This window comes from Hyposmocoma kahamanoa, unplaced genomic scaffold (assembly GCF_003589595.1).
Source record: "Hyposmocoma kahamanoa isolate Upper Pololo Valley unplaced genomic scaffold, ASM358959v1 202, whole genome shotgun sequence".
Taxonomy (NCBI): domain Eukaryota; kingdom Metazoa; phylum Arthropoda; class Insecta; order Lepidoptera; family Cosmopterigidae; genus Hyposmocoma; species Hyposmocoma kahamanoa.
In genome coordinates this window covers 10,929,019-10,942,307 of record NW_020653726.1, presented here as the reverse complement: position 1 = coordinate 10,942,307, position 13,289 = coordinate 10,929,019, and the positions used below count along the sequence as shown (strand labels likewise).

At 35.7% G+C, this 13,289-nt stretch overlaps 1 protein-coding gene across 5 annotated transcripts in view; it reads left to right on the top strand.

Moving 5' to 3' along the window:
* Nucleotides 1–13,289, top strand: part of LOC113226781 (multidrug resistance-associated protein 1) — a 35,323-nt gene that overhangs the window by 10,165 nt on the left and 11,869 nt on the right. For 2 of the 5 annotated variants that reach the window (XM_026459522.1, XM_026459519.1), the window contains exons 7-15: nt 3,415–3,655; nt 4,773–4,910; nt 6,384–6,533; nt 7,837–7,921; nt 8,050–8,244; nt 9,035–9,211; nt 9,282–9,415; nt 9,663–9,873; nt 13,093–13,212. In XM_026459522.1, the coding sequence (XP_026315307.1) occupies nt 3,415–3,655; nt 4,773–4,910; nt 6,384–6,533; nt 7,837–7,921; nt 8,050–8,244; nt 9,035–9,211; nt 9,282–9,415; nt 9,663–9,873; nt 13,093–13,212 (1,451 nt within the window). Of the gene's footprint in view, nt 1–3,414; nt 3,656–4,772; nt 4,911–6,383; nt 6,534–7,076; nt 7,224–7,836; nt 7,922–8,049; nt 8,245–9,034; nt 9,212–9,281; nt 9,416–9,662; nt 9,874–13,092; nt 13,213–13,289 lie in introns of all 5 variants that reach the window. The other 3 variants (XM_026459524.1, XM_026459521.1, XM_026459523.1) reach the window with 2 other exon arrangements.

The following is a 13,289-nucleotide window of genomic DNA, read 5'->3' as shown; positions in this document are numbered from 1 at the left end:
TCATACAAATATATAATAAAACACCTTACTTGAGGGCTATAAAAAATTCAGCTTAGGTAACTAAAGATAACACGGTTTTCCCTATCAAAGAGCAGCAAAATGTTTTATAATGTGATTCTAGATTATTACTGTATATTTATGACAAATTTGGTCGTACGACTGTTACTCATTTGTGTTTATATATGTAAACATTATTTGATCTAATTGGTACAGTCTTAAGGAACCACAATATATTATAAGAAAGAAAGAAAAGAAAGAAAGAAAGCTTAATAGCGCCTTCTGATTAGACGCTTATATGTAGAAGCGCTGCAGCAACACAAATTATTTAACAAAACTAATTAAATAAATTTAAAAAATATATACATAAATTAGTAAACTAAAAATTACTAAAGCGCTACAGACGCGCGCCTGCAGATCTTCTACAAGCGTCTAATTTGAAGGCCACAGTACAGTAAAGTACACATTATTTAAACACACAAAAGAGACTAACAATAAAAAACACAGAGATATTGCTATTTATGTCAATTCTTTTGATTCTAACTAATAATTATAACTTAAAAAAACCCACCTCAAAAGTTCGTGAAATTACATTTATTTATCAATTTTATTGAAATCGGTTACCAGAAAGTGCGCGAAATCAGATCAAGGGTCGTATTCTAGAACTCTACTCAATGCTCAAGTCAGGATTGCACTGGAAACACAAGCACTGGAAATACGACTAATGGCAGGGACTTGAGTATGATTTCGAGTGCTTTAAACCATACTCAAATCCTGACTTGAGCACTGAATAGAGTTCTAGAATACGACCCTTAGAAGTGGAATATTTTCTTCAAGTTTAAATGAGACCAATACTGAGGTACCCTCTTTCAAACAAAAAAGAATCATCAAAATCGGTTCACAAATACTGGAGTAATTGCGTAACATACACAAAAAAGTACAGTCGAATTGAAAAATGTCCTCCTTTTTGAAGTCTGTTAAATTTCCGCTCGGATCCGTAGATAACGACACACTGTCAGTTAGAGTTTTGATTGATTTCCGTATCGTACAAGATTCAAATCCTTGACGAATGATCAATCTGCATAAAGCCCGTTTGCAGATCATTCGTCAAATTTGCTGTGATGTCACCATTCAATATCAAAAATATCTTATAAAAACTAGCTAAATATAGATTTTAAACCAATTATATGTAGGTTCAATTTAAACTTAGGGTCGTATTCCAGAACTCTACTCAATGCTCAAGTCAGGACTTGAGTATGATTTCAAGCACTGGACATACGACCCTAATATCAAGGACTTGAGTATGATTTCTAGTTCTTTAAATCTTACTCAAATCCTCACTTGAGCATTGAGTAGTTCTGGAATACGACCCTTAATGTCATTGATATAAGGTTGATGCAATGTTCAGATATCTTTTAAATCTTTAAACTCTTAGGGTCGTATTCTAGAACTCTACTTAACGCTCAAGTCAGGATTTGAGTATGGTTTAAAGCACTCGAAATCATACTCAAGTCCCTGCCATTAGGGTCGTATTTCCAGTGCTTGTGTTTCCAGTGCAATCTTGACTTGAGCATTGAGTAGAGTTCTAGAATACGACCCTTAATTTCGTCGCAAACTGCACAACCTACAATTACACAAATATCGACAAAAATATTAGCCGGTTTGACTCTCACGCAATTAAATAATCAACAACTTGTGTGAACAATTTAGTCTAAAAGGGTTTTCAACATCGCGCAATGTTATGTGAAGTTAAGTTAAGGGTTGTTTTCAGATGACCTCAAAAAATGTGTCCCTTTCAATAACTTTTATATTATGCTAAGCATTATTTATTTAATATGATTTCTTGTTTACTTAGCCCGTGGTATACATAATAATAATAACGCAATCAACATAGCCCCGTGCTAGGGAAACCCTGTGTCGCGGGTGCCATGGACACACACATAGACAACCACAAATTACACCCAAACTCAGGAGATAAATAAATGTAGGCCATACAAATATTTCTCCCTGCCCGGGAATTGAACCTGGGACCTCTGCGTGGCAGTCCAGCATGGTAACCGTTTGGCCACGGAGGCAGTTAAACACACACACATAAAAAGACTAGTACGCCACAGTAATAAATAAAAATTAAAAAAGTGGGTTATTTCTAATTCATCGGAGCCGGTTCCACGTCCCTATTTTTAAGAAATGAAGGAAGAAAATTAAACACTCGTAGAAATTGCAATATTTCCCATCGAGGATAAAGTCTAATAACTTTTACGTCGAATACATACCGTAACTTTCCAATTTATTATAAACAAATATGTTTTCTTGGATATACAAATTTCTTATCATTAGTGTTATTTCAACTAAAAACCTTCACCCTTCGCACACGTGAGAAGGTGCTCCTGTCGGATTGGAGTGTATACAGTGCATATCCATTTTAGCAAAAGATCGACTTATTACCAATGTCAGTTACTAAATCGTTCTCATTCACGTAAAGCAATCTATATAAATAAGTATTATGTTATAAACTTTATTGTGCATCATTAGACACCGGGAACTTTAAAATCCACGCATTTTTATAACAGTCCAGAATATTCTGCGACCTTGACAACTAAAAATGTATCAAAAATGTAATTCTTGTCGCTTTCATTCTTGTGGACTTTTAAGTTAAATAGTTACTTTAAGTCAAACGCTTACTTTAAATATAGCAATTAGATGGTGACGACGATGATATTTTGACGATGGTGTGATAGTGATAATGATGATTGTAGTGATGATAATAATTGTGATGATGTGAATGGTGCTGATGATAATGGTGATCATGCATGCTAAACATGCTAAATATCAGTATAGCATACAAAATACTTATTTATTTATTACCTAAGTAGATAGATGACAGATCAGAAGAATTTTGATACAAGAAATGATATTAAAATATTTGTTACATGTTAAATGTTCTTTTGTCAACGATAAAATGTGTGTTATAATAATAAATTTTACAAGTTTATGAGAAAATCATTTGTGTTAACGCAATCTCATTCCTTTGACCTAATATATCGTTTTTTGTTGTAGTTCACTTAAATATTTCTGTAATTTAATAATTATTGACATTGTTTGAACTTATTTGTACGTTTTAGACTTTAAAACCAAAAGAAAAAGAGTTTCACAAAAATCACTCAAAAAGTGCCATTGAAATTCGGAACGTGAAATTCACCCTAAATCATTTGTAGGATAAACATTGTTACTTTAAACAAACCTTAGCTTACTTGGTCCCTATTTACTTTAGTGTCTTAAAGTTCTAAAGTTGATAGTTTTTGTTAGTCATACGACATCGGCTGTAATCTTAATTCCATCGACAAATATCAGAATGTATTTAATGTACATCTTTGTTGTCGTAAAATAAGGTCGCTGAGTTTTAAATCCTTTTTACAGGTTTCTAGAACTAACAGCGTATCTAAATATGATATGGTCAGCGCCGCTTCAAATCGCACTTGCCCTATTCTTCCTTTGGGGCATCTTAGGGCCGTCCGTGCTAGCCGGCCTCGCCGTTATGATAGTGCTCATCCCCGTAAACGGGTTGATCGCCAATAGAGTTAAAACATTACAAATCAGACAGATGAAGTACAAAGACGAACGAGTCAAACTTATGAATGAGGTGCTTAATGGAATTAAAGTAAGTAATAATCACGTTATTCTCATTAGGTTATTAAAATTCGTAAATAAATGAAATTGCGTTCGGTCGTTATTCATGTGAGGAGCGTTCACCATCTCACTGCTCGTGCCCGCTCACTCGCTATCTTCTCGATAACACCAATGATATCTGCGTATGTATGTGACCGAGTGCGATCCCATCGAGGTCATTCAAGTTTGCTTCACTATTACTTGTTGTTGTAGTGTTTCTGTGTTGAAATAAAAATAATACTATGACCAGAATGAATTAACATTCTATCCAAAAATAGACATGTAGCGTATATCAAGATTGATTTCATTGATTCTGTGACATCAAGGTGGCAGTAACTTCCGTTACCGTAACCGATCTTCCGATTGGTTACACTCACTGAAGGATGCATTCGTAATACAGGAAAGTTTCGTATTTTAATCTAAATAAATAAAAGAAGATTCGTGATACAGGGAAGAAGGGAGGATGCATTCGTATTAAAAAGTAGCCTGATAGTTATTTCAATAATTGATTACCAAATGTGAAATCCCAAGTTTCAATATTCAATACCTTATAAACCGATCCGGTGTTAGCACTGATTCTGTTATCGAATATCAATGTTTCGTTAGATTACTCTCGCGGAAGTCATGTTAACAATTTAAAAAGTAGATTCAGATTATGCAAGGTCATCGAAATATTTATGTAGTATTATTAATCAATATCGCAACATATTACAAGGTTCTCATAAATTATATATTATTTTACTCATACATCAATGTCCAGTAAAGTACGTATTAATTTATATTGATTGCCTAATGATGAATAATCGAACCAACTGTACCCATAGTGGGTACCAGAACAACGAAATTAACACCAACGCACTGTCCTAAACAACCAGAGCAGAACCAGAACAGTTGATTTCCCAAATTGGTCTTAACGGGACTAACTAACCGCTGGGTCACCGAAGTCGTCAAGGAACTTATAACGAAAGACGATGTATTATAGAGAGCGACCCTTTACATATAGAACAAGATGGTCAAAATATCGTTTCGTTATTAATCTTCGAAGGTTTTCTGTATCGTTTCAAAATCATCATTGAGTAGGTATATTTTTTCTAATCTGTGATTTCCAGGTACTTAAAATGTATGCTTGGGAACCAAGCTTCGAGGACCAAATACTTAAAATAAGGAACAAAGAAATGAATGTTCTAAAACAAACTGCCTATTTGAATTCTGCTACTTCATTTATATGGTCTTGTGCGCCGTTTTTGGTAAGTTTCTGTGTGTATTATGCCAATAAACTTAATGTCGAAAATACATAACGTAACTGTTCTGAATTTTGTTGATTAAAATTATTATAACGTATGTTTATATGTGTAATGATACCCCTGTAATGCTGCCAAATTAATAATCTTTGTCTGATACTTTGAATATCAATGAACATTGTTTCACAGTAGCTATTTAGTAATGCTCCGATAAGAAACGACTGTTTCATACAAATCTTCACTGATTAATATATTAGTGTATAACTAATCAGATGATTTATACAATTATAATAACCCTTATCGCTTTCATAATCGTCAATATATTACTACTATATTACTCTTGATTACAATAAATAAACATGTTTAAATTCACTTATCTCATTTTCTTGTTGAAATAATGTTGATTTTTATTATCAACTTAAAATATTACGAACACAGATTTTTACAACTACTTATGAGATAAACTACCGGTAACCATAACAAATGACTACGCTGAATGTCTTTAACACATATTGTCAAATATAATTATGATGATTTTCTAGCAGGTTACTAATTCAAATAAGTATTTTTCAAATCTCAAATATTGAAATATGTCTAAAATATCCGTCTCGTACGTCTTTTTTTTCGCGATTTGACTTGGTTTCTCGCGTTAGAAATTGTTCATTTTAGTAATATAGATACTGGAAGTAAAATACACTAATAAATTACCAGCATATACTATATTCTTAACCGAATCATAATGAAACTTTAATACCACCCTATTTATGTTTCGTTATGTTTTTTCTAAGTATGTAGTTGTTACTTGAAAGGAATATTATTAGAAAAGTTTCCAAGGACTTATCCAGTTCTTATGAAATGAAAAAATCAGTCAGCCGTGACCATGAGACCAGTGATAAACCCGAAATGTTGGTTTGTTTAGAAAAAAATATAATTACATCCTAAAAAATAGCTTAATTCTCGAGGACTTCAAATAAATTATATTCCAGGCCTGAATAAGGACCCCTTGAACCGTTGCACTTATTGACAGTTTATGATAAACAACATTCCAATGGATTAAATAAACACAACATAAATAACGTGCAGATAAGAAACTCTTTAATACAGTTTCAGTGAACAACACCACCTGAAGCTAACAAATACTGAGAAATAATACCGTACTGTCATAAATTTTACCGACACTTGGTTCGTCATAGCAACAATACAACAAGTGCAACAACACAATCTACTTCATCTTTGTTTTTTTGAATAATTACTTTTGCTGTTCAAAGAGACAATGCACTACATTTATTTCTTATAATATAATTATTGTATTGTAGACACCACAATGGAAACATACATATTTTTTTCTCACACGTTCTTAAAATATACCTAGTATATGCCCCTATTTATGAATGTTTACTATCGTAGAAATAGGCAATAAAAACAAATTTCCGCAAATAGTGATAAGTTATTACTTAAGACAAACTGTTTTTGTTCAAGGTGACCTTCTTAACTTTCTTCACATATGTGATATCCGACCCCGACAACAATATACTGACAGCCGAAAAGATTTTCGTGTCGATGTCCCTGTTTTTCACAATGCATTTGCCACTAGGACTGCTGCCACTGATAGTGGTGTCCGTTGTGGAGGTAGAACCTAGATTTTAACCACCTCTACGTCTCAGAGGCTGTGGTTCTTTGTCTTATACACAAACATACTAACAACATTCGTTATTGCTTAACAGGTTGGAAACAAATGCTCGATAAGTTACGTACGATGTTTGCCACTTTGTATCTTTAGCTATTCATGTGAATCATTAGATTTATTGTCGCTATTTTCATCGCATCTCGGAAATATTATCTAAGTACAAACTTGTTAACGTTATCTATAATAATTTGCGAAAGTCACAATGACAACCGATTTTCAATGAAATGGCAATTGATACAATCTTTGCGCTTGGCAACATTATAGCCAGTGTCTTATGATGATGGTTGTTTATAATGGCTATAATAACACCCAAGTTAAGGGGATGTTCACTAAACAACCTGTTTGCCGGTGGCGAGAAACGAAGCGTTTATCATAGAGTTATAATTTTTTTATCGGTCGACATGTTGTAATGAACGTCCCGTTTTCTTCCATGGTACAACGAGCCCGAAATTGCATGGAACGCTAATCCACTTGTATGGTCTTAGGTCTCGCTGATGTCGTTCGGGTGTTTCGTACTGGTTAATGACACAGAAGTGCTGGACTCTAAAAGGGCTTTCGTAGCGTTGTCTCTTTTCAATATACTGCGTTTCCCATTATCCATGCTGCCTAATGTTATATCGAATATTGTTCAAGTAAGTTTTTGATTTTTTAGTCTTTGTATGTGCAGTAACGTAGGCAGTAGAAATTGAAGCTTAGAGCCAGTGTAAGTGATTATTCGTGAATAGTAAGTTGCGCATCTTTCAACTTTCTGTAGGGACGATACTACGATAATAAGACATTTCGTGCACATCAGTTTAAAATTATACATGATGGATTTTTTGGTCAATTCCGTTTTTAAATTCAAGTTATATACTTGACCAAAAACATCCATTGATGTTAAAAAAAAAATTGGTAATCCTAATTTCTAGTAATTGGCAAAACCGTGTTTGATCCCTAGACACTTTCGATATATATATAAAGGCCTAAAATTATCATTATAGCAATTAAACTACTTCTCTGACTTAAGATTGTCTACTATTTACGAAGAAATTACTCAGCATTCTAATAATAAATTATTATATTGCCGATCATACTAAATAATTAATACCTTCACTTATTCTTCTGTGACTAACACGAGGCTGATTAAAGACCCGGACGATCATAGTCTTTGCTTCTTGCCTGATAAACAAAGCTTGGTGACGGAAACAATAAAAGAAAATTTTTTATGTCGAACATAGTTGTCTATAATATTTACCTAATTTGCAGACCGCTGTTGGTATTAAGAGATTGAACAAATTCATGAACTGTGATGAACTCAACGTAAACTCCGTAGAGCACGATCCCAAAGAACGTAAGTATATTGACATATTTGATATTAATGATACAGAGCCTCTCCAAAATTGGCAAGCCAAGCATAAGCATAAGTCTGTAAATGAAAATGTAATCCGCGGAGATTCTAACGAAGTGTTATTGTTGCAGCCAACCCTATACTGATCGAAAGCGGTCACTTCTCGTGGGGCGACGAGCCGGAGCCGACTCTGCGCAACATCAACATCAACATAAAGAAGGGCTCGCTGGTGGCCGTGGTGGGCGCCGTCGGCTCGGGCAAGAGCTCGCTGCTCTCCGCGCTGCTGGGGGAGATGAACAAGGTCTCCGGGCGCGTCAACACCACTGGCAAGTTGGCACCCTCATCGGCTATATTCTAAACAATACACACTATAATGTTTTATTCTCAAATCAAATCAAATAATCTTTATTTCATAGATAAGCAAATTACACTTGATCGTCATACTTATTAAACTCTACTGGTCATTCGTAGAGCAAATTCCCCTGAGAAAAGTGAGCAAGAAACTCTTTGTAAATATACATATGAATACATTTATCATTACAATATTTAATTTAAACATCTTAGATCAAGAATTCCTGAAAGAGCTAAACGGGTCACTACCACGGATTTTTGTCATCTATGTATGCAGAAGTTGTATAATAACATTTAGTATCAAGTTTTTGTTTCGCAATAGTTTTAAACCTCGTAAATGGCAAATTTTGAATATCAATCGGAATCTTATTATAATAGCGTATACATTCATCCTGAAATGAATTTGAGATTTAGAACAGCTAGTTTATTTTTATTCCCCGTATTAATGTTATAGTCACTATTTTTCATGAAAAAAAAAAATATTTTTCTTAACATAAATATAATAACATTTTAAAAATGTACTATGAGTTACTTATCTCTCAAAGACACTCTGGGGCCCAGATTGTAAATTGCCTTAAAATCTCTCAAAACTACTCAGAAATCGATTTAAAAAGAGTTACAATGCAAGCTGGGTGGGTATAAATTAAACAGTCGAAACCACAGCATGCATTGCTTTAGATGTATAACAAACCAAAAACAATTGAAAAAGAAAAAATAGTATTGTTTTAATAATTACATGAAGGTAACTTTTGTATTTGTTCACAGGAAGCGTTGCGTACGTTCCCCAACAAGCTTGGATCCAGAACGCGACTTTGCAGGACAACATTGTGTTCGGCAAGCAACTCGACAAATACAAGTACAACAACGTGATCAACGTGTGCGCACTCAAGCCTGATTTCGACGTGCTGCCCGGTGGTGACCAGACTGAAATCGGCGAAAAAGGTATACTTGCAGAACGGTGAACACAATTTATTTTTATGTCGAAACCTGAACGGATGTTGTTGTTGGCTAGGCATTAACCTGTCCGGAGGTCAGAAGCAGCGCGTGTCGCTGGCGCGAGCGGTGTACTTCGACGCGGACAATTACTTCCTCGACGATCCGCTCAGCGCCGTCGACTCGCACGTTGGGAAACACATATTCGACAAGGTAACACTCGAACTAAGCAATTAGTACTTGCCATAGACAGGCATAATGCTCAAGAGAAAAAAAGTACTGTATCGATCATGTGTGACTCAGATTAACAGATCTAAAGTCTCAGATAGTGCAACAAAAACTTAAAAGTTTATTTGTAAAAAGTCATGAATCAAAAATTTTTGTTTTTGTTGTTAGTAATATAGTCCTACGAGGTTGTTATAGTATTTTACAAATAACCCTATATACTATATTTCGTCAGGTCATCGGTCCGAACGGTCTCTTAAAAAGCAAGACGAGAGTATGGGTGACGCACAACGTGTCGTACTTGGCACAGACTGACCTTGTGTTAGTACTGAAAGAGGGCGAGATCTCTGAAGCCGGCACGTACCAACAGTTGCTAGAAAAGAAGGGCGCCTTTGCTGATTTCTTGATTCACCATCTGAGCGATGCTGAAAGAACATCACCTGAAGGTTTGTATTGAGTAGAATCTTTATTATAATACAAGTGAAAGTTTAGATAGTTGTTTATTTCTCTGTCACGTTGTAACCGTTTGTCGAATTTGGGTAACATTTGGAGTATATATACGTGCTTATATACGTTTAGAATATATTAAAGGGCAGATGCTCGACTGCGCAAAGCTCCGAGTACTCGGAATCTGAAAAAAGCTTTTAATAAGGCCGCCATGAAGTGCAACAAAGTATTACGCAGTCCAAAGTTCGACCATGTGCGCCCCATAGGGACCAAACTTGCCTCCAGTTTCCAGCTGGCAGCAAGTCTTTTTGGTCCCTTGCCAAAGCGGTCGAATCAAACTTTAGCCTCTCTACCTTACCACCTCTGCTGAGACCGGATGGCTCGCTGGCTCATACTGCGGAAGAGAAAGCGAATCTTTTTGCTTCACTCTTTGCAGAAAACTCGCACTGGGATACCGCACGGAACCTACCACCTTCTTTACCTCACAATGGCTGCAGTATGGCGCCAGTTCACATACGCCAAAAAGAGGTACTCAGAGCTCTGCGATGTTTAGACGTGAATAAAAGTAGCGGGCCAGAAGGGATTCCAGCAATGATATGTTAATTCCAGGAGCCTTTGGGTATGCTGATAACAGCACATTTGTGAACAGCTACTTGGCCAATGCAAGGGTCAGTGGAGAAGAAATCTAGTCTTGCCAAGATTCCATGGTTAGTCGTTTGAATTTGACAATTAAGGCAGTCTTCGATTGGGGCGATGCCAATCTTGTCAAATTTAATGCTACCAAAACGCAGGCGTGTCTATTCACCACAATATGGAGTCCCTTTCACCTGACTCCGACTTTTCGTCATGTATCCGTACCGATAACCGACCGTCTCCAGCTACTTGGAATAGACCTGTCGTCCAATCTAAACTTCGGCAAATAAATTGAATCCATGGCCAAAAATGCGGCCAGGAAGCTTGGCATCCTTTCCAAGGTGAGGCGTTACTTCACACCGGGACGTTGCTTCTGCTGTACCAAGCACAAGTCCGGTCGTCTATGGAGTACTGCTGCCACTTATGGGATGGCTCTACTAAATACCAACTGGCCACCTTGGATTTAATAGACAAACGTGCCAAGAGGCTTATATAGACTCGAAATTAGTAGAGGCGAAGCTGCAGAGCCTTGAACACCGCTGTAAAGTTGCCTGCTTATCGGTATTCTACAGGATATATCACGGAGAGCGATGGAATTGCATAATTTGATTCCGCCTTCCCCTTTCCATCATCGAAAGACTAGACGTGGGCTGGGATTCCACCCCAATGTCGTGGGTATTCTTAGGATACGCACGAAGCGTTTCGCTTCCACATTTATATGGCGAGCGGCTAGAGAGTGGAATTCCCTACTTGCGAACTTGTTCCCCGAACGTTATAACTTGGACCTTTTCAAGGTGAGAGTGAATAGGCATTATTTAGGTGTGCATGCTACATAGTCAAGTCATCGTAAATGCGCACTTATTTTTTATAAAAAAAAAGATGGAATTACTTTGGTCTACACTTGGTTGCACCACATTTAATGATAGATAAAACATTTATCTATCTCGAGGTCAAGTGCACACATTCGATGATTAATCTTCATCAATCAATGATATTTTATCAATCTATCAAAATAAAATTAGGTTATCATTGCGCTTTTGTAGGACACATAAAAATAATGATTAATCTAAACACTAATATTGGATCACGATTAGACCGATTCTGCATTCTTATTTTTATGAGCATGCTGTTGTTAGTGTAGCTTTCTCCAGGTTTACTTTCCCACATTTACTTTCCCATTGTGCGGATAAGTATGATTGTAAAAAACGCCGTTATAGTTTGACACATTTATTGACTTAATACCATCTTGATACTCGTAAGTATAGGTATGTTATGCAAGATGAGGTGACAGATCACACGTTTCAAAATTAAACCTTTACAGTAAAGTTTTATCGGGCCACTATATTTGGCGTTTGATAACATTATTGCTATCTCCGTCGCCTATGTCGCGATCACAAGTGTGTGGGCGAGGCTGTATTCGCTTGGAAATTTGTAAACATTCCCGCGCGTAATTTTTATTCATTGTAGTTTGATACTCGTGCATGTAATATGGTAAATTTATTACAACCTCTTAAATAAGAAATTCTTTATATTTTCTGGTAGTCATAGTGTTTCTAAATCTATATAATTTTTTATTGTCTGTTGTTGTGTTATGTTATGGTGATTTTGCTACAGATTACGACACTTTGGGCTTATGCTATTTAAATCTGTATAATTTAACAAAAAATACTTATAAAGACAGCATGAATGAGACTAAAAATCGAGTCTCTGAAATATCCCCAATTTTTATTAGTTACGAATAGTATCGCACAAACAACACACTTAGCACGAGCTCGAACACAAAAAATCTTCTTTCCGAAGTCCAAATTTTTCTCGAAAATAACGTCATTATAAACTACCTACCTGTACACTCACTGGCATGTTAAGCTAATACAATTTATGTAAGTCTATAAAATAAACAGAATGGCGGCTGTTCCTTAAATACTTTTAATAGATTTTTGTAGATTTTTATTTTAATTTCTACCTATGTCCTAGCAGTATACCGAATATTTATCTCGTTTGTTTTGTTGTCGTTTTTGGTGATTGTTGGCATCTGTGCTCGCCTCTAGCGCCAATCTCGACATTGGCGAATTACATATTAACAGCCTTCATATTATGTATTATTTCATCAAATATCTTATTAATTAATATTTTTATTTGAACTTCAGTATTCGTGATTTCAAATTTTATCTCCATTAACTTTGGTTTTTAACCATAGATGAAATTAAAATATTAAATTGTTATAGAAATTAATATAGTGCATAAATAGCAGTTATATCACTCTCGTTTTTCATATTTCATTAATTTGATAAACATCAACCACATTGAACATTTCATTTCATTCAACAAAAATGCAACAACTGAAACGATTGAAGAAAGCTAGTGCTGTCCCGTTTTGCACCATTACTGGTTTAATGTGGCCCAAACGGGTAATGGTAACGGGTACGAAAAAAAATTATCCCTGTTTATAGTACTTTTTGGGGTATTGAGTTTGTCTCCCGGTCTTGTGGCGCATTGGGTAGAGCATCGAAAGAGTATGTATTGAGCGCGCTCGTCAAACTGCCCTCGTAAAGTGCCTACATAGCAGTTATTTTGTTTTATTCCAGAATTAAACGAAATCAAGCATGATCTGGAAAGCAAACTGGGTTCGGAGTTCCAGAATAAACTTCAACGCGCCCGCTCGCTATCGGAAAGCGCTTCAGAGTCAGACCAACAGCAGTCCGCAGGTGCGTAAACACTTGTAGTGTCGATATTACAATTTTCACGTTAATTATCTTGACAAATATCTCGATGTTAAACAACA